Source organism: Pleuronectes platessa, chromosome 1 (assembly GCF_947347685.1).
Source record: "Pleuronectes platessa chromosome 1, fPlePla1.1, whole genome shotgun sequence".
Classification (NCBI taxonomy): domain Eukaryota; kingdom Metazoa; phylum Chordata; class Actinopteri; order Pleuronectiformes; family Pleuronectidae; genus Pleuronectes; species Pleuronectes platessa.
The window spans coordinates 21,402,941-21,429,770 of NC_070626.1; the positions used below are offsets into that span (position 1 = coordinate 21,402,941).

Below are 26,830 nucleotides of genomic sequence, written 5' to 3' on the forward strand. Positions count from 1 at the left end.
AAGCAACATTTTCCAGCTCAAGTTTGGTTATTTTGATTGCAAGGTTTTGTTCGTCGACACCTGAGTGATCATGTTGAACATCCTGCTGTCCGCGGTGATCGATCCTGACAGGCGTTTGAGAAGCTTCAGAAGGAGTGAGCGACTTGCGTCAATACTAGTATGTATCACCCCCGAGGCATGTGTAGCACGGTTGTGTCTGTCTGTTTTGTTCTTTCTGTTAAACCCTTGTGATGAAATCTGCAGGTCCCAGTCAATATCTTCCTCAAACATGCTTTGCAACGAGTGAGTGTGTTCGTGGCTGATGTATGGCTGCAGGTTTTAGAGCTGTTCATCTGTCTTGATCCTCTTCTCAGTGTGACCCGGGCCTGTCCTCTGCTTGCAACCCTCAGGACACGTCTGCTACTCCTGACTGATGGTATCTTAGCCTTGTAGGATTATGTCTGGTGGGAATTAGCCCATCGGACCACCAACGCTGCTGCCGAGCCCTCCAACGTGGCAAGACGCACACGGGGGGAAGTGATCATTAGAGAGGGAGCTAAATCGAGGGAATGTGATTGCACCGTTTATTTGGAAAAGACAGGGCGTGTCTCTGTTCATATCCTCACAATCACGTGGAGTGTAACAGTGGACATTTTTTTCCATGTCACACTTAACCAATCACTCCACTTTAACATCCCACATTGTTTGCGGGGAGGAGAGAGAAGTAAACTGTGAAGCAAAGCAGGCTGAGATTGCTGCATCCTGTGGGTGGGGTGTGGTTTAGGAAGTCATAGGAACTTAACCGAATGGCTTTTGTGGTTTCCTGTGCAGTGGTTTAACCCCAAACACTGCTAATTTCTCTCTTGCCCTCTTTTCTAGAAATGTTTTTCAAATGACCTTTGTTCCTTGAAACGATCCATGTTTTTTGTAATCTAATGCACAAGCCTCTAAATAAAAACAGTGCAAACACAGAGAGGGGGGAAGAGTTGTGGTCATTATGCAACTAACTTTTTTAATATTCAGCTCACGGTGCCTTTGCTCTGCAGGGCAGCATTCCTGTGCCTTTAATTTGACACCGGTCCTTGCTGCATTTGACAGAGGAGGACCGCAGCTGCACTGTGGCCACATCCTCCACGTTTATATTCATTTTTTTAAATTCCTCTCTGCAGCAGCGAATCCACTGGCCATCATCTCACAGTGAAAGAAAGTGAAGCTTTCAGCATCGCCGGACACAGCAGCGTCGCTTCTCCTCATTGTATCCCGGACTGTTTACTCCGCGGGATAGCGGGGGTGGACACTTTTCCCCCTGCCGTGACAACACACCTAAAATGGGGGGTTTAACTTAATTCCAGAGCACCCGCGCGTTTTGGAATGTGCGTAAGTGAAAAAAGCTGTGAACGCGGGTGGTGTTCCGGGGTAAATTGACGGCGCTCCCGTTTTTCCCGGATCGCGGCACACCTCCGCGCCGGCAGTGGTCCGCTCCGCTCAGACGCGACACGGCCGTTGGTCTCCGAGCGGAGAGCAGGGAGAGGTTCAGCCAGACTTCTGCCTCCATTGCTCCGCTGCGTCCCGCTGCTGCCTCCTCCTGCGCACAACTTTCCATCCAGCGGTTCGATCACCAGGCGTCCAAGGAAAGCTGCTCTCATCCCCCCCTCCCCCTCGGCTCTTTCCTCCCCCCCCTTTTTTTGTATTTTTGTATACTTTACCTTCCAACAACTGGAGTTTCTCCCATGACCCGACACCCGGCCGCACTAGCGCTAGCGTCCCGGGCTACGGAGATACGAGAATGAACTTTGGACTTTCCGCGCGGCTCTTCGTGACATGTTCCCCCCCGTCGTCCTGGATCTAATAGAATAACAACGCAGCCCCGGCGTGGCGGCGGCGGCGGCTGGGCTTACAACAGAAAAAAAAAACACACAGAAGAAATTGAACTAGCGAGGGGGAATATTGCTTTCTGCCGAGCGACTGCCGAACGCAGACGGCGACAACTTTTAACCTGCCACTTCACAGGAGGAGCGGGGCAGGAAAATGTCCTCCAAAGCGGCAAATAAGGTGGGTACCTGGGGCTGTTTGACAAAAAGTGGAGAGTCCTTCAGCTAGGACGCGGGGCTGCGGGCGAGCGAGGGACAAACCGAGAGGCTAACAGCGCTGCAGCTTCTCTACACAACTTTGTGCACCGCTGCTAGCTGCCGTGGTGCAGCGGACCCAATGGTGGTGGTGTTTGTTTGTGTTGTGTGTGCGCGAGAAGGAGAGTGTGTGCGTGTGTTTGGCTTGGGTGGCTCATTTGAAATCTACACCGTGTAGCATAGCCCTGCAACCGGCCACACTGTTCGAATCATGCTGGAAATAACACAACAAAGTGTTGGGGTTGATAACCAGTCCGTTGAAAAGTCCCCCAGCTGTGTCCATGGTGGGTCCGAGCTCAGCCACCTGTTGATATGCACAGTCCCAGTTTGAATGGTTTGTTATAGCAGAGGCAGGGAATCGACCCATTGGATCTAACGAGCAGGAACTTTGACTTTGTGTACTCTCTTATATGAAATACTTGAAATGTTATTATTATTATTATTATAATTAGTAGTAATGGGATGGTAGCAATGTAGAAAAAAAAGCCATATGTTACCAATAGCATGATCTTAATATACATTCCTAATGTACTCACTGCCTAAAGTAAAGTAAACTGACTAAAATACAACTTTATCTCTGCAGCATCCCTCCTCTCACTTGTCAAGTGGCTGCTGATGTGTCTGCAGCCTATTTTAAGGACCCACTATCTTGATAGGTGTTGTTTTCACCCCTAACACTCCTACAGAAATAGCTGTTTGAATATTTGTTAAGCCCTGCAAAAAGTTCCGACTCTTACATTTAAGATTAGGAGTCAATCATTCCGGCTGAAGTAATTCGAAAAGTACTCTGGGTCAAGTGTGGTTAAACAGCAGAAGACTCTTCTGCCTTCACAGTAATAAGCGTGAGCTCCAAAGTGAATCATCCGTTTCCACACATACACCTTGTGAAAGTGATAGCTTTAAAAAACATTTCAACTTAAGCAGGTCAATCCTCATATTAGGCCAAATACGATATACACAGTATACTCGATTGTTCTTTTGTGTGAGGGGATTTATTTATTTCAGTTTGACAAGTGAGGAATGTGTGGAGTTTGTCGAACAGGGGTAGTGATATTCAGGTTGGGGCGGTTGTTCCAGTCAGACGAAACTAGCTTCATCGTGTCAGCTGGTGACGTTATGCTGGACTGTACATGACGGCTTCAGTCACGCCTTGACATATTGGATTTACTACTGTTGTATGTTTGCAGCTGGTATTCAGCCAAACGTGTTTCGTGTGCTTATTTGCAATTCCAGCGTTTCCTCTTTGGTTTTTGAATATTCTTGATTGACTTGGAAACAACATTTGAAAAGTTATTTTAAAAAGTTAAAAGTGAAACTATAAGACCAGGATGACAGCTCTGCGAATGCATTTCCTCTGAGTTATTATATACAGTAGTTTTCATTTGTGCTCTCGTACAATGAGCAATAATCTTAAGAGCTTAAACCAATAGACTAACAAAGTATGAAAAGCCTTTCTTTGGATCTTAATGTAGACATGTGGTAAGCCAAGAGTTGGTATATCACTGTGTATTTTTTATTAAGACTACATTGCCTGTCGCTGCTTTGGAATAAAATTTTGTTTGCTGAAAATGTTGAATTCAGAACCAAGCAGTATGTTGTGTTTGTACCAATGGTAGAACAACATCGGCACGGATCACCACGACTAGTGAGAAGAGACCAGCCTACTGACAGTTGATGATAAAAGTACAAAAGGAAAGTGGGAGTGGAAGTGGAAGAAATCATGCTGCCTGATAGCTAATGGGCAGCACTGTCAGAATTGTTGCATTAGTGATTACAGGTGCTTGCTAACTTTTGTAATGATAATAGCTAGGGCTGTCTGATAAGACCATAATCTAATATCCTGACAGGCTTAATTGCATCTGCAGATAACGATACATGTCACACTATTGCACATATTCTGTAATAATCTAATCATTCCTCTTTCATCTTTATGATTCTTTGCCAAATAGAGTCTCATGAGCAAAAGCTTCTTCCAGTGTCTGAGTGGGGGGTTTGTTTTGAGCACTCTACTGTACTATTGTGGCTCTCATCCATAGACTCTTTCTGTTCTGTTTGGCATGATTTTTGTGTGGGTAGTACAAGAGGTAAGTGGAGACTGGTCTGTGGCACAGTTTCCAAAGTATAGTACTCTGATTATCTGTCAGTGGATTCTTGACAGTCACACTGGAAGCAGGTCTCTTTTCTGTTTGTATTGTTTAACATGCCTGTCTTGTCCAACCACGAAAGCCTGGTAGACCTGTGTCTCTTTAAAGAAATCCTATCGACTGTTATAAATGGGACACCGCCCTGATTAACACTGCGAAGACATTAGAGACAATACACATCCAAAGTGGCACTTATGGGTGTTACAGACTTGCCTTTTAATAAAATTTCTGGCAACAGATTTCATCTTGCATTTTGGAAAATAGTCTGTGTTAGCCATCTCTGTGGTTCAACACTCAATATCCACACATTTACTCCCACCTGACCTGACATAGAACCAGACTTAGTCACATACCGATACCACATAAAGCGACAGTTAATGATGCAGTCCAATAAAATGTGGCAGTCGTCTTCCAGTAATATACTAACATATATTGCCTCATGTCTCAGAGTTCAGTGATGTTGTTATTTCACAATACTGTGTGCTTACAGTGTGTCATTAGGTCAGTAAGATCTTTTAATATGTATTTAGCATTGGTTAGAAGAGAAGGTAAGCACTTGTCTTTCCCAGTATTATATAAAGCTGTCTTTCTGTTCATCATGATAGGTCTACCCTTCAAAATAACAGTGTGTGTTAATTATGGGTAGAGGAAATTGGGTTTTATGTGAAGATCTTACTGTTTACTTCCTTCCTTGACACCAAAGACGGGGGAAAGGAAAGCCTAAGGGTTGCCTCCCTTTCCACAGTTGGTTGAAGTGGAACCTTCCAGACCTTTGAGTCACAGTCACATTCACAGGCACAGTCACCATAGCCATTCAAGAAATGTTTAGTTTTTTAATGGCCTTTTCCCCAGTTAGAGAAACAACCAAGCCAGTCAGGGACAGTTGGCGATTTTGTCACTGACACCTCAGGATATCTTGTAATGTCAGGATAAATGGTCAGCAGTTTAAAAGACAGAAAGTCTGGCTGTGCTCACTGACTACTATTTGATGAAAGTTTGTCACATGAGCAGTTAAGAAACAAGAAATTGTTAATACAAGCTTCATTTGGTCATCAATTACAGATAGATAAAATTGCCATATTTAATTTGTATGGTTTGTGTCATATTTTAATGATATTATTTAAATATAGATTTCCATGTACATTGTTTTTAATTGAAGCAATCATTTAAAAAATATCAAACTGGTTGAAAACCACAAATTCAGTAAGGATTGACATTAACTCTTTGTCACTATGATACATTTTGGCCTCATTCTCTGTGTTTGGCCTTCGGCTTTTCTTGCTAACTTTCGGGAAAACACCACAAAACAGAAATGTTATTTGGAGCATCAGCAGTGCCCCCAGCCTTTAGACTTGTGTTTTGAGAAGACAGACTGAAAGAAGTGGAAAATGCATTTGGATGGAGGAGGTTGGATTAATTAGAGTTGCACAGCGGGCCTCTATTTTGCTTTGATGATTACCCATCTCCATTTACATCAGTAAGGAGGCAAATGTAATTAGAGGACCAAGTGCTCTGGAGAGGGACAGAGTCCTGGTGATGTTTTTGTTCTCCGTCATAGGCTCCCTGTCCTTTAAGGAGTATTAGGGCTGATGTGGTAGGTGATAAACCGAGTATGGAGCAGCTCATGTTGGGTGTATGTGTGACGATATTTACAGGAAGTAAACTCCCCTTTTTAAAACGTAAATCTATTGAGGAGCAGGGGGAAGAAAGAACTGCAAAACAAAAGTTCTGTGAGAAAAAGAGGTTTGGAGATAACAGTTGTACGAACCTGCTTACAGTATTATTTGAAGGCTGTGACAATTTATCATCTTGCCATGGAATTTTTCCCATCTACCATCCATCTTGCCCGGCTAGTGAAAAGTAAATTTTGGACCCGGTTTGTACCACTGTAAATAATCAAAACCGTTTCCAGTAAAAAGAGAGCAAGAAATATTTGTTCTAAAAGTCATAGATAAATGGAAAAGCCATGTTTTCTACCGACCCATCCACCACTGTATGTTTTACACAACCACCCCGTTCTTGTTAAGCTAATACTGAATTGCTACAAATAATCCTAAATGAAAGACTACTAGCTTAATTTGTTTTTTAACCAACCATCCAAAACTTTGTCACCTACAAGGCAAAGCATTGTTTATATTTCTGTGTAGAATAAACACTACGCCGTAGCCAACAATATTGTGAGCATGTGTGCGTTGGTGATCATGTGTCACTACAATTGCACTTCACACCTTTTCCCATGCAACTGTGTGTGTACTTCAAAAAACTGATTTAAGCTGAGCAGCTCAAGTTGGAGAACACCATTCGGCGAATCAGCTGAGGTAGCAGTCAGCTACACTCAGATGAATTTATTGTCAATTTGGTGGTGATTGAGAGGTTAGCTAGCACAATGGCTACTTGTTTGTTTATCGTAAGTCACATCATCATTGTAATATTGAACTATAATATTGCCAATTGCAGATTTCCCCCATATTGGGTAAACTGTATTAAGAAAAAAGAAGAACTAAATAACATATAACCTGTGGGGAATTACAGCAACTGCTGCCCAGCCTTATGAAGGATGAGTCAACAACCACACAAGACAACAGCAGTGTCCAGTTGTGGCCTCAGTATAAAAAAAAGAAGACACACACATTCGCAGCACACAAGCCCTCACTTATTCCTTCTCACACTAACAGGCAAGTCTTTATTTGAAGGCCCTTGATTCAAAGTCCTCACAGCCCTTTAGCAGAGCAGGTGTAAGCTGTCTCTGTATAAGATGAGAGTGCTGCCAATTGCCCATATTGAAGACCGCAGCCGGGGGCCTGTTGGTTCAGCTGGGCTTCAGTCTTCTGGCTAGTTTTTCCCTGGCTTTGACCTATTTGGATCTGATACCAAGTATACTTTAATACGTTCAAAAACTAAACTTTTAACTCATTTAAAATACACAGAGCAAGTTTAATGATTATGGCCAGATGCCCAGACTCAATATCCTCAAAGTGGAAAATAACCCATCGTTGCAAAAACTGGATTGCAATGTGGCTACTGCGATCATCCTGGCTACTGCCCATTACAAGAAGCAGCAAAGAATCCTTATATGATCTCGAAAAGAAAGAGGAAAACACCCAGGTATATTAATAAGAACACAGGTTGTGTAACTTCTAGCTGAAATAGGGAAAACTGAATGTCAGCTGGGAGCCTCATCTAGTGTTGGAGGTCTTTCCATATAGTCCGACTGGTCATGTGGACTATTGGGACATGGGCCCCTGCATCAATGGACCTGTCTGTGTGACTGTCATTGGGGTATGCATTAGTGCGTGCTGTGTGGCTATCTGTGCCTGTGTGTGTGTGGAGTCCAGTTTTCAGGGAAGGCTGTGGATTGTGTTGAAAGTGAGCTCCATGTTACCCAACCATCCCCTTGTGTCAGACTCCAGATGAAAATGTTGAGAGAAAGCAGTTGTTTGTGTTGCTGGAATACCAGGGGACTCTGAAGCTATCAAGGACATCTGACCTGCTTATCCCACCATCTCTGGAGGGAAATCCTGGGTAGATACTCACAGCAGGAGGTAGGTGGTCAGCAGACTGAGGGAAAAGAAGGAAAACAGAAAATGCCCTCTGAGGGAGGAGGTGATGTCGGAGGAGGGGTTATGGGAGGGGTGAAATGGAGAAAGGAAGGAGTGGAAGGGGGAGATGCATTGGCTTTAATCTGAGTCACATGGCACATCTTAAAAAGACTACCTCTCTCTCCTATAATAGCAGCAGTTTAGCTCTTGGGCATATTTCAGAGCACATTAACAACTATTTCTGTTTAAGGCAAATGCTACAGCAAAATAATATGGAGCGAATGTCCAGACTGGGTATTATGTGTGAAAGACTTGGAAAAATCATCCACAAAATTACTCACTAGGCTGTCATTGGTCTCTTACTGTTTCTAGATAAACATGGGTGTGGTTCTAAGTTGCTGAAATTCTCCTTTCAACAATATTAGTGTCTGGAAAATATGACACAAAACGTGGACCTTCATGTGTCATCGTCATCATCATGCTTTAGTTAGATCTTCCCAATATTAGTTGCCAACAAGGTTTGTTGTTCATGTTTGACTCTGACTGAACTGCATCTATTTTATGCTTAAATTTTTTGTGAAAACGTAACTCTCAACATTTGTAGCTGTTGTGTGAGAATAGACCAAGGCTCCTGGTTGAGATGAATGGGTGGAAATGTTGGTTAGTCCTTTTTTCCTTATCTAACAGCCTTCCTATCAAAGCAAGGACACTCCAAGCCAGCCCTGCATCCTCTCTGTGATGGCAGGACAGGTCTCTGCAGGGATTTATCATTCCCACTACAGACATAGGGGATTTGACACAGGGTGGTTTGTGTGTGTGTGTGAGAAGAGATAGAGAGGAAGAGGGGAGGTACAAGAGTGTTCATGTGGCAGCCGTGGCTCAGCTGGGAAGAGAGAAAGAGGCTGGAACAGATTCATCCCAAGGCTTGTTGTCCTACATGCCTTTACTTACACACACACTCACACACACTCACTCTGGATGTGTGTTCATTTGCTTATCTCCCACAGTGTTAGGAGTATAGCACTGTCTGCTCTGTGTGGGAAACAGTCATCAGCCCGTGGGAGACATTGTCAGCTGCTTTAGCTGAAATATAGAGAGAGACCCGCTGGGATGATAGTTCACACAGTAGATTGATATCTGCTATTCTTTCTCCGGCTATCACATATACACTTAGTCCTGTGGTCATGTAAACTGTATGTCTTTATATAGTAGCAGAATCATCCTCAGTTGTTGCAGTTGTTTCCTACATTCACAACAATCATTTTGGTCCTCATTTGTTGAAGGTGACAATTTGACCATCAATAATTTCACTGAAAACACTTAACTATTGTATCCTTGTCTCCTGTCCCTGTTCATTTGTATGAAAACAAGTAGTGTAAAATAAAAGATACTCATTAGATTGTCCCATGCTGGAAAAGAGCATTGTTCTTTTTAGTGGTCTGAGATCTGACATTGTATAATCAAATCTTAAACCTGCTATTTCTTCAACTCAAGTTGCATTGCTTAAGCTGGCAAAGTTCCACCAAGTTCAGGTACTGTACTGCAGTCCAGTGTGTCCAATCTCATCTTTGTTCCTTTACTGAATCTGCCTTAATGCACCTAGTCCTAAATATAGGATTGGATGTGCACTCAACTGTCTGCATCCTGATTATCACACCAGTACATCTGCTGAACTGCAGAGTGCAAATCATAATAAACAGTTGTCAGTGGTTTCAAATGATATGACAGTGACAGCATGTGAGTGATGCAAGCGCTGTGATGAAATGTATTTTAGGACGGTTTCACAGGTATTTAAAACCTTCAAAGTGTTGCGGTTGGTCGTCAAAACAATCTCCTCTTCTCAGGTATTTACAGGGCCTAAAGACATAGGAAGTGATGTGAAGCAGCTTTAATGCTGGTTATATATTTTTTTAAATATAGAACAGTTTTTGACCCATCAGTCTCACATAAACTGCTTTGTGTAAGCCTACTTTACCATGCATTATCTAGCTGCAGTCATTAACAAAACTCATGCTTTCCTTCTGCAGATACTCAACAGTAAAGGATTTGATTCATGGGCAAAGAATGTGTTGAGAACAGTTTAGATGTGTTTATATCATTCTTAAGCCTGCAGTTGCCCTCCCTCCGAAAACAACGTACTGATTTTCTCTCACTTACTGTTAGATGTTCTGATACTGATACCAGCATTGGAAATTCCTCCGATACTGCTGATAATGCTGGCTTGGGCAAAACTGCAATTTTCGTTTCTCGGAATGAATTCTTCGCTACACGTAGGAAGTCACTTCTTCTCCGCAGCTCCAAAACAGCAATTTCGCTGTACTGCTACTGGCAAGTGCTTTTTAGAGCAGTGCAGAAAGAGTGATTTCCTATAGTGTAGCGTTTGCCAGAGCTTGTTAAAATGTCAGCAGTGTAGCAATATTTCACACTGAAAAGCCCCACTAGTAAACAGCTACGTGTATCGTATGCAAGACTGCAGTTTTGAGGGGTGTGTTGACAATTACAACATTATCAATAGGTCATACAGCAACGTCATCAATAAAATGCACTGGTATTGCCCGGTATGCAAAGTCCGGGTTTTGGAATCCTATATCGGGGAGGGGATACATTTATCGGAACATATCTACTTCCAACAGATACTTTTCTTTAAAGGACTTGGATTATGTTTGAATAGTGTTACCAGGACAGTGTGGATGTGTTCATGTCATAAGCCTATAGTTCACAACCCTCTGAAAACAGAGTAGTGATGTTCACTCATTTATTGCATGTACAATTTTGAATAACAACATTGTAAAGCGTCATTACAGATTTGCAGAGTTTGTACTTTGAACATTGTAATTAGTCCATTAGATGCTTTGCAGGGTGTTAGTTCCCCCCTCTATTTCTCTCTCTCTGGCTCTCTCTCGCTCGCTCATCAGGGTGCTTTAAAGTTCTTGCTAAGTTGTCGTTAGAAGTCATTTATGTATTATCTCTCTTTTGCTTGTGATTATCGTTAGAGAATGCATGGACCCCCTCCCTATCTCTCATCTCTTGGGGGAATGGTAATTATGTTGCCAGTCGAGTGCTGGGAAAATGGCCGCTCAAACAGTAACTCATTAATTCACTATAGATTCGGCCCCACAACATGCCTATTGTGGCAAAGTCCCGAGAAGGCCTGGGAATGCCGTTGAGTGGGCTTGGTTTCTTGTTTTATGGCAACATGGGAATCTGCAGATTATGAGTTGTGGTTCAGTGTTACGTAGTTTGGAAGATGTTGTGTAACTTGAAATTTGAAAGCCGATATATTTTATTGTTTGGTCAAATAACTCCCAGCTCCACATTTGAACAATCAAATTTGGCTCTAATCAACATAATCATGTATAGTCTTTGGAGGAGACTATCTACATTTGTCCTTGCTGATAGTAGCTAATTTTGCCACTGTGTACTCTGGAGACAGGCAAACATGAGCAGAGTGAAAGAAACCTCATTGAATCGCCCCTTTGTTTCATGTGTGTGTGTCCCTGTGTGGCTGCTTGCCTGTGTTGTACAGAGAGTTTGGCCACTGTCAAACCCAGCCATAGTGTGACTTGGAAAAACTTAATTTTAAAAATGTTAATCATACAAATGTTTCTGTGTCTCAATATTTACAGACATTCCTGGAACCCTTTGAACGGTACCACGTAGTTTGTAGTGGTGTTTGCAATCAAAAAGATCCAAATAAAAATCTGGCAAATTTTTGATTTGGTTTCTTAAGATGACTGTTGGGGCTTGGCAGAGATATGCACTCCACTGTAATATTTTTTATAATGTATTTAATTTATCCAAAGCTGCTTAAAATTAGTGGATTCAACATCTATGAGGGGCCATTTAGGGGTTCAGTATCTTGCCCAAGGACACCTCTGCATGCAGATAGGGAAGACTAACGGACCGAACTGCCGACCTTCTGGTTGGAGGACGACCACTCTACCCCCTCAACCACAGCCGCCCCCACAAAGATCTGGATCAAGAGTGTCGAAGATACTGTTTCATTTGATGGTATTAAGTTATTAAAGAATCAGTAAGACTTTCATTATTTTCGAACTTGTTTAAAAAATGTATCACGACGCATGGTAACCTTGGTCAAATGTCTCCATTTGTTGTGATTGGGCCATTTACACAGCAACAACTTCCAAGGTACTACAAAAACTAAAAGTGAATGATTCTTTTAACCTCATATCCATAGTCAATGATATAGTAACTGATACGTTTGCATTGTTTTATCTGATACTGAGTTGACCCAGTCCCATTTATATCAACACATCTGCTGGTTACGCTGATCTGTGGCCTTTCACTTTGTGCTCAATGTCAAGGAGATAGTAGATACGCACTTGGGATCAAATTAAACAGGGAGGTTTAGGCTGAAAGACCCCGAACATGAGGCAAGGAGAAGGTGAGAAGGGAAACTGTTGTCGGCCTTGTCTGCTTATCTGCACATTCCTGCAGAGTCTCTGTGTTTGATGGGTGGGGTATGGTGAGAATACTGATAGTTGAGTTTACTGTGATTGGCTGAATCCAAAAGCTCCAGTGCTGGATCTGGTTATCGTTCCCAGTGCCTTGGCAAAAACAAAGTGCAAGTCTAGTAGGTGGGTGTGTGCGTATATGTGCAAAGTCTGTTTTGTATGCACGCGTCTTGATGTAGTCCAGGGACTATTTATGTCTGTTTCTGGTGCACCAGAAACAACAATGAAAAGCAATTTGTGTTGCCAATGTTCCTTTTAAAATATTCAGTGCCTCTCCACCTCATATGCACCACATATCAACACACATATGTACTGATACCAACAATCATTAGTATACCAAATTTGGATAGATTTGGCTCATGCCGCAATTTCCTATTTCTTAATAGAATAACCATACTATTACAGGATAACAGATCTCAGTAATTAGAGATGTATTCATGTTGTTGAGCATCTGTGCCAGTGTTGGAACTTCCCTCCACCTGCACACTCCAGAGAAGAAGAAAGAAATTTTTTTCAGTCAAACATCTTCAAGTTCTTAACCATGTAACTTTTGCGAGCTTGGGCCCCTTAAATCCCCCAAAAGTAAGACAAGGTTAGTTGAAACTTTGAAGTCTGTGTGAAATCCCCAGCTTGAATTAAACCAATGTGAAGGATAGTGGAAAATATAGAAAGTCTGAATCCCCCCAGAAGTTACCACTCCCCTCTGTGACCTCAACACTCTGCCTGACTCTCTAGGCAGAGAACAATTAGTGTGGTTGAGCTGGGATGACTTTGCTGCTGGATAAGCTGCACATGAGATGCTAGCCTAACCTGGCAGTATGCCCCGGTCAGTGGATAGGAGTGAACCTACTGCACTATGGTCAGTGGAAAAAATCAGAGCCTGGACCTGAGCCAAAGACTTCGATCAAGCTTTCGTTTTATTGAATCAGAAAACATTACCTTTTTTTTCTCAGCCAAGGAGGTTATGTTTTCACCCCTGTCCGTTTGTTGGTGTATCTGTTAGTAGGATTACGCAGAAACTACTAAACCGGAAGGAATGAGACCTGGAAAGTATAACAGGCATAACGTGCAAGTAGATGTGAAAGATTGAGAATATAAAAACTGCAATTAATTACCAGGGTAATCAAGCTAAATATTTAGTGTTTGCCCCTAAGGAGACATTGTCATATTTTTTAAAAGCTTACACACAAGTCAGCCTTGTTATATGTTAAATAACCTTTTAGTTTTCATACTTTCATCTATGGTATACTATTAAAGTTAACTTAAACACAAGTGCTAATTTGCCTTTTTGTGTGTATCTGATTAGATTAGCAATTGCTTCAAAAATCCAACAGGCGTATTTATTGTTGATTTTTCTGTAGCTGATTTTTACACATTCTTTGTTCGTAAGAATTTCATGTAGTCAAAGCTTGATTAAAACAAATCAACTCTATTCACCTGCTAGTTGGCAGGATGGTACAATTTAAGAGTTAAATATGTGTTCATTCATGTTCCCGCTACTTCACTATCATACATGTCTAAAAGCTTAAACAGTATACTGTATTCTTGGTGACATGACAGTGCTCGCCAGTTCATCCGTCCATCCATCCATCCATCCATCCATCCATTTATTTGCTTTCATGAGACAGCAGCCGTAGACTACAGAAGGAAGCATGGCTCAGATTAACGTTTTAATCCAAAAGCCTGGATTATAGGTTTTGTATTTTATTCCTGCCCTGACTATTCTAGCAGTGACTCTGTGTCAGATAGTTTTCATTCTGAGGTGTGTGAGTGTGTGTTTGTGTGTCTGAGTGTGTATATCCTCTATGTAAGTCTGAGGATAGTCCTGGTGTGTGTTTTTTTTTAACTGAGCCGTGTGACAGAGTAGAGCTGCTGTTTGAAACTAATTAACTCAAGCATATATGAGCATGCCAGCACAACGGCACATCACTGCTGACTGGGGCTCTGCATCATCGTCATCGTCATCTGCCTATTGGCTACTCGCCCTCATCTGCACACCCATGTGTGTATTCAGCCCTCTCTCCTCCCATCACAGTCATAACCTGCCCTTAAAATGGCTACAGCTGAACTCATCTGTTTAACACAGAGGTGACGCAGTTATTTGCCTGGGTCTGTTTACATGTGCACTTTACGGGGCAGTGCACACTCATTTGATAGACAGAATGTAAAGCTTACATTAGTGGCTCACATGCATGAAATGCTTGTTGTTGAGTGCCTGCCCTCCAGAAAGAGCATGTGCATGTGTCTCTAATTATGTTTTGTTTGAGTGTACTGCCGCCTCACTCTTTCCTTTGGGTCCAGTAAGAGGGGAGATATAGTTACCATGGATACAATTGCCCCAGTGATGGGGTGAGCTGCTGGTACAGGGTGGTGACTCTGAAATGTTCGTCTTCACTTCTCATCTCCTCTCCCCTCATCTCCTCTCCCCTCCCCTCCCCCCCTCTCCCTGTCTTCCTCGCCAGCTGTTTTTGATGCAGTATTCTGACCCCTCTGCAGTACATTGTATTTATGTTGTTAAAGGTTTTTCATGGGTCAGTGGTTGTTGTTGAGGTTGCATATGTATTTGTGTTTACAGGAGTGCCTAATAACCATGCAGAAAAACTAGGTCTGATCAGCGACAATAATTTGACCTTGAACACAATTAAAACGCTTTACAGTCCTTGTCTTAAATGCGAAGGCCCCTTGCCACTCCCTCCGAGAGATTTATTAGCTTGTAGGTCGCAAGACGAGATGATTTTTTTTTTTTTTACTAGGAGGACTTTTCAATAGTGTGCACAGGGATTTTGCAGCAAGCTGAAGCTATTTCCTGCAAACAGGAAGTGGAGTGTTTTCCTGTGGGTGTCGTGACTGCTCTTGCTTACATCCTGTCTCGGGCTATCAGAGAAGAGCAGGCACACTGACCTAAAGCTTTGTCAGGATTTTTCCTCACTCTTTTCGTCATCTAGAAAGTAACTCGTCCTGCTCACCCCTTACTCTGTATTTTGCTGTACCTCAAAATAACCTGATGTGAATAATGAAGTGTATTCGCTGAAGGGCAGAGATGTCATTCATGACCTATTTTTTAATCCTTTTTTTTGTGTGTTTTCTGATATATCAGTTTTTCCTCAAAAAGTACCTCTTACACTTTGCATTTGATACACCCACTGTATGAACCATTCCTTTGGTTCAGATGAAAGGGGGAAGATGAAGAGCCATGGTGAATAATGGACCACCAAACAAGACTTTCATTGGTGAGGCATTGATGAAGAGCTTCTAAGAGGGCTGGATGATATAGCCAAGAATTATATGAAGATTAACATTTTCATATCAGCTAATATCCAAAGTTATCATGATAAGTGTTGCAATATTATTTCATTTAGTTTTAAAGTACATTTTTTCTCCTGATGAAGGTTGTGGTTTAAAATGATGAGCTGAGAATAACAAACATTTGACAAACAGCTAAAACAAACAGAACAAATATGTTCTATCTCCACACTGTGATTGAACAATGAATAATAATTACATCGCAATTTATGGGACCTTTGATTTATTGCTATTGACAAAATTATATTGCGATAATTGTTTATTGTTTTTTTGCGCAGCCCTATAATCTGATCTTCCTCCCAGCTCATGACTCATAAAATGTGATCTTTGTGTCACCTGCCACTTCATCATGCTCCTCAACCATTTCATAAAGATAATTACACATAAAAGTTAAGGTAATTAGGGATGTATTTGTCTGAACATTTCTGTACTTAGTTATTATTGAGTAATAATTATCCCCAACTACAGAATGTGACGCAGGTCAGCATGTTCGGGGCTATGTCCGGCTGAATGCTTTTGTTTCCCAAAAGTTCAGTGAAGCTCATCAGCTGACTCTTTTGCCCAGATTCTTAAAACATTGGCAGTGTGCAGTCACTTTGTATAGATCCTCTGTAAATGTGAACAAGTCTGATGATTATGCAAAGTGAGAAGTTTGCGTTGGAGACTTACATGCTTGACCTGACCCTATTTATCATAGCTTTCTGCAGCAGGTCATTATTGTCTGTTTCAGCAGTCATTTTTCCAGTCGGTTCATCAGTATGCCCCAAAGAACTGGATTAGCCTCTGCCTTTGAAGAGCCTGAGTGAGCTGTTATCATCTGGATTGGACTGTGTGTTATGGTGGGCCGGTTAGGGCCAAGTCAGACTGGCTGTAGCTTCGAACAAAGAGGCCCTGTAGTGTTAGATCGTGGCTTGCGCATGTGAGTTTGTGTCTGGTTGTGTGTGTGTGTGTGTGTGTGCGTACGTGCCTGCGTGCACTGGCAAGTACACACGTGTGTGGTTTGTTTCTCAGCCGTGGGCCTGGCTGGCCAGAGCTCCAGTCTGACTAATATGGATATATAAAATACACTAGGCTACCGTCACTTTGAGCAACATCAAACACACCATTGTTTCCCACAACTCTGCGACTTCAGAGATAAAACTAGATTTACTCCAGAAAATGAGGCACACTTGAGTTCATTGTGGCCTGGTATGTTATGTGATCTTTGTTAGTGTGTGATCTGAAATGTTCCTGTAACAAAAATACTTGAACTACAGAATATCCCTCTCTGTGGATAGCTCTTTTATTAAAATTCCTTTTCCAAACCGTATAATATTAGCTATTGAAACTCACCCATTTAAACTAAACACTTATTGTTCTGATGTATTCTAATAATTCCTAGTAATTGGCATGATTATGCCACATGTTTTTGCCGTGGCCAGGGCTCTATCAAATGCTCTTTTTCAGTTTCCTCTGGGTTGCTGTCTTCTCTCTCCACTGCTTATATCTCACTCTCAATCAGTCAGCCTGTTAATTATCACTTCACATCGCAGGGATTAATTGCTATAATAATCTCATCTGAGAGACCGAGCCGTAGTCCCAGTGGAGTAAATACTCTAAGCAGCCGTTTACCCAGGTTTCCCATGCTAACCTTCTATCTGTAATAAACGTTGCCTCGTTTTTTTACTGTGTTATTTGCCTGTGTTACTTCTCTTTTCTGACAGAGCTTCTGCACATTTCTTTTAACACCTGCTTTGAAATTTAGATTAAGCTTATTTTTAATTAACTCTTGCTTAACACCTCACAGAACTATCTCACAAACTGTCTTGGTTTGACTGAATATCTGGGATTTACTGTATATGTGGGATTTTACCTCTCACAAGCTTAACATAACTACACTTTTCCCTGTTTTAGCATCATTGAAAAACATCCGAGTTGCTAAACCAATCGAGAAAAACGTGAAAAGGCCATGTTGCAAATCAGCAGTATTTTATATAGAGGATGACTCTTTCTCTCATCTACTCAAATGTTAAATAGTAATTCAATATAGGTCAGACTATTAATCTATTAAAAAGTCTCCTGTTGAACCCATGACTCATACACTTGACCACTTGCCTATTACGGGAACAAGCAGGTTTTCTCCCTCATGGCTCATACGCCCTCTTTGTACTGTAAGCCCTCCCAGTAGGTTTATGGACCGTTTTAGAATAAGTGGAGCACATATATGTTTAACGTGGGCTTTTGAGTAACTTTTATTCTCTTGAAGCTTTTGAATAAGGATTTAATGGTTCACATATTTACACTTTCCCGATCCAGAGCAGAGATCTCTGTTTCGGATCCTGGGAGTGAGGGCGGGGCAGCTCTCTGACACACTGCAGCGCTATTCAGCCCAAACACTCACACACAAGACCTGCCCCTAGTGAAAATAGTGTAACTAAATGTTAAACAGTGCGGTGACACAGTCTCCTTGTGGGAGGTCGGTCACATACACTCGAAGAAATGCAAAGGTTTTGACTGCCTAGCATAGTTATGTTTTTGTTCTCCTCTCTGTTATGTATGTTTGCAGCCTGGAGCCCACACACAGAGGGAGCTCATTCTTATGAGCATGGGTTGATGATTAAACGCAACCATTAGTCAAATGATTGTTATGGGTGTGTACCCATAAATTCACTGAAATAGTCCGAGTTTTATCTGAACCGTTCAACAATTGACAGTGTCTGTTTCAGACCACTCAGAAAAGGAGCGAGCTGTCTTCATGGACCTCATAATTTTAATTGAGATTATGTAAGTGTTCGTCATCCAGAAGGTTTTTACCAGGAGCAAAAGGCCTCCTCTTCTCCCAAACAAATGGACCCGTTGATTAAATTTGGTAAAAATACAGAATAAAGCAGTTTCACATTAATAAATCATTGGTTCTCTGATGCTCTTGGGCAAACACAGGATATCAGGAGGAGCTGGGAGAGGGCCTGTTTTTTATTTTTTCAAGATCCAGATGTCTGATGACTAAAATCCTTGAAGGTTATAGTTATGTGCTTGTTATAAGTGACGGTTATGTGAATTGAAACGTTAAGAAAGTAATCAGCTGGAAATGTTTAAATGTCTGGCCATTCGGCCAACAGCCAGCTCTTATGGAAAACTCTGGTTGTATAAGCAGCCTACAGCCTCGCTCCCACTACCTCCCCCCCTCTCTCTCCCTGCCTCTCAGTGCAACCCACAGTTCAAGGACGACGCCACCTGCCTGCCTGACCGCCTGGTCACATGACCCTAGCACACAGTTTTTTTTCTCATGGCGTAGCCCTTCTCTGTCTGCCTGGACGGCGGGATGAATGAATGGATGAATGGATGGATGAATGTATCACAAAACACTTTGGAGGAATAGATGTGTTTGGGAATGTCGGGGGGGAAGCCATGGTTAAATGGGTCAGGTCCCTTCACACAATAGTCGCATTACTGTGGGAGTTGTACGGGCAAATAGGGAAGGGAGGGAAAGAGAGGGGGACACCAAAGCCCTCTCCGCCAATTACGGACATAAATAACATCCACACAGAGCTGCCATGGAAATTAGGGTCATAGGGTTAACTGTGTATTCTGGAGGTGAAGGCCAACTGATTCATTGTCATACAGTTTGGAGGAGTGAAAGGGAAGGACTGAAGCACAAACGCAGATTAGGAGACCTACAGTTAATGCAGGTGAGGTGAGTGTTCACTGAGTCACCTGTAAACACAAACATACCTCTGCCCTCACAGTCCATTGAGCTGCAGTTCCCTGTTGGCCAACACCCTAGACTTAACTGGGCAATTGAATAGATGATGAGGAAAAAATATATAAAACCCAGGCAAATTGTTGTATTTGAGAAGCTGGAACAATCAAATCTATGTTTCTTTCTTGAAAAATTCCTCAAGTGATTCTCAGTTTATCAGAGAAGTTACCACTTAATGTTGTGTTGATCAACCAATTGAATAATCAACTAGTAGTTATATGTTGGAATTGCGACCTGGCCCTTTGCTTTTTCTTCCCCCATTTTCACGCATACAGTCATGTCAATAAAGATGAAATTCCCATCTTTGAAATAACTGAACTGTCTTTTACACCTTGCATCTATAAACACAAACAAAACCTATGGTTTATTTTCATCTTATCTAGATCCACTATCCATCCATCATTTCTGCTTTGTGTTGTTGTCTCTTTTTCTCAAGATGTCAACACACAGACAGACACTCTCACCAGCAGGCTGTTGGTCTGTCTCCTCATCATAGGCACTTGGCAGCTCTGCAGCATGAAGTGTCTGTAAACTGTATATTTAGGATAAGTGAAGGTGCTGACAGTAATGACCACGGTGATGTTAAAGATGATGGGGGAGAGGGTTTGGGGATTAGGGGATGATAAAGGGGTGAGGGAGTGAGATGGTCCCAATGATAGGGTGGACAGATGACATGGTATGTTATTTTAAAAAGCTGATTATAGAAGGTGCACTAAATGAGCACCCTGCCGTGTGTGTCGGTGTTTATGTCTTTTCCTTCTCCTGCCACATTAGAGTGAGCTCAGCACTCTGCTGCAGACAGCTGTACCATCAGTGCCTGCAGGCAGGCACACAGGACTGCAGCAGTGGTGCTTCATCAGTCGGAGGGAAGCTGCAATTTAAAGCTGGATATGAAGCAGTGTGGGGGGTTAAAAGAAAATATTTGAGACACAAATTGAGCAGTGTCTGTTTGAACTAATGACAGTATCTTTATCACGTTCATACACACGTGGAGTTTTCTGACATTTACTGTGCTTCATATGGTGAAACCAGCAATAGCAAAGCAAAGACTTTGACATTGAAACATTTTTGATAAATCGTGCATAAAGAGAAACCTGTGTGATGTAACTGCATTAGAGAATGAGTGTGAGCAATATTTGTATCCAGTGTTGCAGGTCAGAGGAGCAACTAAATACTTTGCTTTGTCTATGCTTCAGCTTTCTATGGTGACCCAGCCAGAAATTATATAGGAACGTTCACTCAATCAGCCACTGCTAACTATTTACTTGTGCTGCTGTCAGTCATAATCTTTTCACATGTAGACATTTCCAACTCCAGGACTTAGTCATGCAAATAAGCAACCAAGTCTGTGTAACCGTTAGACAAAGATCTACTCTGCCCACTGAGCAGTAGATTCAGGGATGCACCGATCTGAGTCTGATATCTGTTGGAGTCAAATGGTTGGCTCAGGGTTAGTCTAGTCCTCTACTAGTTGTGCTTTTGTGAATTAGCATCATGCATGAGCAGTGTGCCGGTAGACCCATATGTTTTGCCTGAAGCAGAGTTGAGTGAACTTAAAGCAAAAGGTCAGCACTGAAGCTAAAAAGTTTTTATGTTGTTATCACTGTTGACTTTTTTTTCAAGCTTACAAAGATTTGAGTCTGTTGCAGAATTATGAAAGTTGATATACACGTGAGCATGTATCTAATAAACTGATCATTGATTACTGATCCTTTCCCTCTTGTGTTACAGAGTGCAGCGATGGAGGAAACAGTGATATGGGAACAGCACACGGTGACCCTTCACAGGGTAGGTTTTTACACCTCTTTAATCCACTCCCCTGTCTCTCCGGCTATCCTGTTGTACGTCTTGTGTTTTCTTCACTTTTTCCTCATTGTTCCCCTCCGTCCTCTGCTCATCTATCTGTCTTCTGTCTCGCTACTGAGCCGGCCAGCTGTAGCGGCAGGATGTGTGGTCATGAAACAATAGTCCATGAGCGCAGATGGCAGGAAACAATGCTAAGGAAGACAGAAATCAGCATTCACTTCCTTACTACTTCATTTCACTTCCTTCCTGTTGGCAACATATTCTTCTCCTTCACACAACTCCAGGAAAAGTGGGAGAGGAGACTTTTGTCCTTTGTATTGTCACATGTAATTATGATTAATTGTACCTCCTTAATTCACAAGCAAATTTAAGGTTGATGATTATCCTGACTACCCTCATTATCAGCATCATGAGGTTAGCCATCAAAGTATTCTGTGTGAAGCACTTTGTAACCCCGTTAAGATAAGTGCTTTACAAACCGAGTTATAATAATAATAACTATTATTATTATCATTAAACGACCCAATCCCCCCACAGAGAGCAGATAAATGAATATACTCATGGTCTTGGTGCATGCTAAATTGATGTGTACATTGCTATGAGACTGTAAACTCTGCTGATTTGATGCTGTTGTGTAGAGCACCTGTCTAGACTGGCTTGCTTGCTGTAATCTAATTAGTAGCGGCTTTATACAGGCTGAAGGAGCAGCCCAGTGTGGCCTGCGGTTCTCAGACTCACAGCTCTCCTGTGTTGTTGTGGTTGTAAGATTAGCCATTTCGATCACATGGCCTTCTCCCCTGGTGCTGGCTTTCGCGCTGGCAGAAACCCAGCAGTCCTCTAACCCTCCTCTCAAACCTCATGGAAAATCAGCTGAATAACATGCAAATGTATGGTTTTGTTGCCGTCTATGGCAAATGCACCAGTTCTGTAAACCCCTCCTTGACACAACCTATTACTTTCCTTTTCAATGATAATTACCTTGCAGAGAGTCAGAAATTGTGTTTACAGCAAACCCACACGTGTCAAATATATCTGCCATGTATTTCTGTGTGTGCAGGCCCCAGGATTTGGGTTTGGCATCGCCATCTCAGGTGGCCGAGACAACCCTCATTTCCAGAGTGGAGAAACATCCATTGTGATATCTGATGTGTTAAAAGGAGGTCCTGCAGAAGGACTTCTACAGTAAGTGTTTGACTAAATTGCCATAGTTTTTATTTGATAATTATGTAATATCAAGTTCCATTTTATTCTTTACAGATAGTAACTCTACTTACAACCTAGAAATGTTAATGCATTGCTCTTTTTTTCCTTTCAGAGAAAATGACCGTGTTGTGATGGTCAATGCTGTCTCTATGGACAACGTAGAGCATGCCTACGCTGTGCAGCAACTCCGCAAGAGTGGCAAAAATGCAAAGATAGTAAGTTCAATGCCTGATTTAGGGTGAAATGTTCTTACAGAGACCCCTTATGTTAAACATAATTGATTCTGGAATTGCATTGATTCACCTTCAATTCCTATTTCGCAGAATGTTTTTGCAATATTTACAATATTGAAAGTCTGAGTAAAAAATGTATGGTCATCTTTTAAAATACTTTATCTCTGTTTTTAAGACTATCCGTAGGAAAAGGAAAGTACAAATCCCTGTTTCGCGGCCAGGAGACAGGGAGACAATGTCAGAGCATGAGGAAGAGGACAGCGATGACGAGGATGACTATGAGCACCAAAGTGGTCATGGTGGCCCAAGTGCCTATGGAGCAGCAAGTGGAGGCACAGGCAGGCGTCAGGAGCGTGAGCGCAGCAACAGTGGCAGACGGGATCGCAGTCCCTCGCGGGAGAGGAGCGTCTCACCGCGCTCTGACCGCCGCTCACAGGTCTCGTCTGCTCCTCCCAGACCAGCCAAGGTCACCCTCGTCAAGTCCCGCAAAAACGAAGGTGGGCAACACAACTATGACTGTAAATGTTGTACAGTAAAATACCATTTACATAAAACTCTAAATGAATGCTTTTACTATAAAGCACAGAAACATATTTTTAAAGGATGTATGTGCATATATGACGGATTCTTGAGCTGCTCGTCTTTAATGGAACTTGAAGAAAAGGACAAACGGTGTCATCAGAAATCCAGACTAGATAATCTTATCTGCAAAGAACTAAGTGAGGGTTAGATTGATAGGCTCTAATATTATTTTTTAATGATTATTTACCTCTGAAAGCAGAATATGGACTCCGATTGGCCAGCCACATCTTTGTGAAGGACATCTCTCCCGAAAGCCTCGCTGCCAGAGATGGAAACATCCAGGAGGGAGATGTTGTACTCAAGGTGAGAGAAAAACACATCAGAGTTTTTGAGTAAGACATGTCTGTTTAAAATGGGTAAAACACAAGTAATGGAAATGTAAATAGATAAATGTGATAAAGGAGTGATTTGGATGGAAGAACACGTATCAGGTATTTTTTTTTCTGACAGTGTTCACTAGTCTGCTGAGTTAATCTGTGAGCAGCTGAAGTGACTCACAGAGTGAGGTCATATATCATTAATATGCAGGCTCACCAGCAGGAATACCACACATTCCATTATTTGTCTGAATTTTGATCCAGTCTCTGAGAGAGAAAAAAAAAAATCCTCTTTCATGTTAAAGAGATGTATTCAAAATCTAATTGAGTGAATCAATCGTTCTGAGATGAGGCCGAGACGTGTTCAATTGGAAATTTGATTTCAGTTCATTTAACAATTGAAGTGAATACTTAGATAACGTTTTGCTTTATAAACGGTATGATGCAATACACCTTCTGTGTCTCTGATAGTTTAATTACATGAAACACTTTTGATTTGAGTCTCCTCTTTTGCTCTTTTATTAATGGAATAACATTTGTTAATCTGAGGTAGAGCGAAGGCTTTTCAGAATTCCCCCTTTCCCCGGGCTCATCTAATAGTTTGCGCTTTTGTGACTTTACGGCAAAAATCTGCAGCGATGATAACTTGTCTATTCAGGTCTTGTGCTGACCAGCCTCTCTTCCTCTGACAGATCAATGGTACAGTCACAGAGAACCTGTCACTGATAGATGCCAAGAAGCTGATTGAAAGGTCCAAGGGCAAGTTGAAGATGGTGGTGCAGAGAGATGAACGTGCCACGCTGCTCAACATCCCAGATCTCGATGACAGTATCCCATCAGCTAATAATTCAGACAGAGATGGTGAGACAACAAACATGGAGCGGTGCTTTATTGTTGATGCAGCTGAGATATAATCGCTCGTGTGTGACTGTTTTTACAAATAACAGATCTATTTTTAAACACCAAGAAGAGAAGGTTTAAATTACAGCTGAAATAAAATGAAACATTTCTTGTCATTTTAAATCTACCATGATTTACATCATTGATTAAAAGATAACACATATTTAATGTACATTTCACAGATATTTCAGAAATACATTCACTGACGTCAGATCATTCCAATCGATCCCTCGGGCGAGGTAGTCGATCACGTTCGCCCGACAGGCCTGATGCATCGGACCATCTCCGTCACTCACCTCGGCAGGTCAGCAATGGCAGGTAAGCAACGTGCACACACACACACACACATACATGCGTGTGAGGGGACTGCAAATCTGGTGGCGGGACACTTGTCACGCATGCCACAGTGATACATCCATACTCCCACGACTGCAGCCTCATATATCATGTTCACACCCACAGGTTGGTTGATGCTGTGTAGGCACCTTGCACCACTGATGCATAAATCAATAGATAAAGACATGGCATGCATAAAGCATCACACTCCCTCTGGAGCCATCACTGAGTTCCAATAATGCTTTGCTCAGGAAGGGCCGAGGCCGAGAGGAAGGATTGATCCATTTTGTGATGGAATAAGGGCGTGTTCTGAGAAATCAGCTAGTAACAAGCAAAGCTGGGTTTGTTTAATGCTAATGTTACTGTTGTTACAATTTCTCTATTAAATGATCTTGTGAAATGAATTATCTTTCAATTCATTTAAGTGTCCATGCTCTCTCTTTGTTCTCCTGTTTTCTGATTGCCAGTTGGAGATTCCAGTAAGTCATTTTTGTTGTAGTTTAGAGGTCCATAGATTCCTGTAGCTGACAAACACGTAGATGGCAAAATATAGTTAGAGGAATACATTCACGTGATTGTAGTCGGTCTGTGTGGAGTGTGTGCAGCATGAGCAATGTAAGCAAGGCCCAGATAGTAATCTCAGTCGAATGGGACAAGACGAGTGCCTGTATCTTGCAGAATCAAAGAGAACGTGTCTCTTTTGGGAACAGACCTATGCTAATTCTGTCATTCGGTGCAGTAAATAAAGACAGAGGGTACGTTGCTTGTTTCTCTAAATAGTTCACTGTAAATACTCTATCAAATATACTGTTTGATACTGTGAAGTAGAGGTGGTAATTGAATCAAGGGCTTAAATCTCGTGCTGGCTTCAAGCACTTTTCTGGATTTAACTTCACGTTCTGGATTTAACTTTCCAAGTCTTTGATAACCAGACCTCCTTTTCATCATGTTTGTGTGGGCTCATGCTCCAGACACAAAAACTGCTACAGACAATATGTGGTCGAATATAGAAATGTAAGCAGCAGAGGTGCTAATTATGAGGCATATACCTCAAACTTATCTCAAATCAAATTGCCCCACACTTCTTTATTCTTGGTGAGATAAAGGTCTGGCTATGTGATATACGAGTGTCAAATGTCTCATTTGAACGAGATACACAAACCTTAAATTTAGCTGAAAACCAGTAACCTCATTGAGATGTTACTTGATTTTCAGACCCCACACCCCCTGTTGTTTCTCAGAATGCTGCTGCTAGTTTAGCTGTCTTACTAGTTGACCTGTCAGTCATGTAGTGTGAATAGATAGACTACCACTTGACTAGATGAACGGACTGCAGAGTAACCATACTTGTCTCAATGCAGGACGAGAGCAGGTTCGCTCTTGCACAGATTACTTCCAATGTAAGTGAATGCATCCTTCTGACAACAGATTTTTTTGTTTTGACAATTTAGCTCTAATGTTTATTGCTCCTTTTATTTATCTGAAAGTAGAAGGTCAAAATGTTGGTTGAAGATTTTGAGTGATTAATATGAAAAGCACCCAGATGGAGTTCCACCTGTTTCACATGCACGGTGTGTGGTTGAAGAAGTTAAACTGAGGAAATCACAGTCTTGATGCACCAGACAGTGATTTAAGGGAATATTGTTATCTCCCAGTTTGGGAGGGGAAAAAGGAATTTGACATACTTCCCACAGAGCTTTTCCCCGAGCCACATGGTTCGCTTAACCTGATTGGCTGTAGGGCTTAGAGGCATTCTTTTCCCGGGGACATAACGCTGCTCCATAATGCTGAATACAACAGATCATCAAATACGCCCTTCACCACAAAGTGTCTCTCAGTGAGCATGAGTATAGTTTTTACACAGGGCAAAAGGCTCTCTGTGTTGTCCTTCAAGGAATACCCTAAAAAATCCACTTACATCATGGTTCAACTTACAGATACATTTGTGTGAGTAACTTATTTTTTTTAAAGTCTTTCAGCTTTAGTTATTTATATGTTAAAATGTTTGATTGTTAGAGATTTTCCTGTTGGTATATCTAGTCGGTGTTATGCTGTATACATGTTGAAGCTGGTGGGTGGAGATTAAAAAGACCGGGACTGATAGACTCTGTTGTGGCAGTGCTACATATTTGTCATTGTTTGTTGATC

The 26,830-nt window shown here is 41.9% G+C and overlaps 1 protein-coding gene across 7 annotated transcripts in view; it reads left to right on the plus strand.

Moving 5' to 3' along the window:
* Positions 1-1,518: 1,518 nt before the first annotated feature.
* Positions 1,519-26,830, plus strand: part of tjp1a (tight junction protein 1a) — a 50,208-nt gene continuing 24,896 nt past the window's right edge. For 4 of the 7 annotated variants that reach the window (XM_053441709.1, XM_053442027.1, XM_053441872.1 and 1 more), the window contains exons 1-8: positions 1,520-2,031; positions 21,037-21,093; positions 22,169-22,293; positions 22,427-22,529; positions 22,723-23,044; positions 23,329-23,432; positions 24,139-24,307; positions 24,529-24,664. In XM_053441709.1, the coding sequence (XP_053297684.1) occupies positions 2,008-2,031; positions 21,037-21,093; positions 22,169-22,293; positions 22,427-22,529; positions 22,723-23,044; positions 23,329-23,432; positions 24,139-24,307; positions 24,529-24,664 (1,040 nt within the window). In that variant the 5' untranslated portion in view covers positions 1,520-2,007. Of the gene's footprint in view, positions 2,032-21,036; positions 21,094-22,168; positions 22,294-22,426; positions 22,530-22,722; positions 23,045-23,328; positions 23,433-24,138; positions 24,308-24,528; positions 24,665-26,830 lie in introns of all 7 variants that reach the window. The other 3 variants (XM_053441949.1, XM_053442105.1, XM_053441787.1) reach the window with 2 other exon arrangements.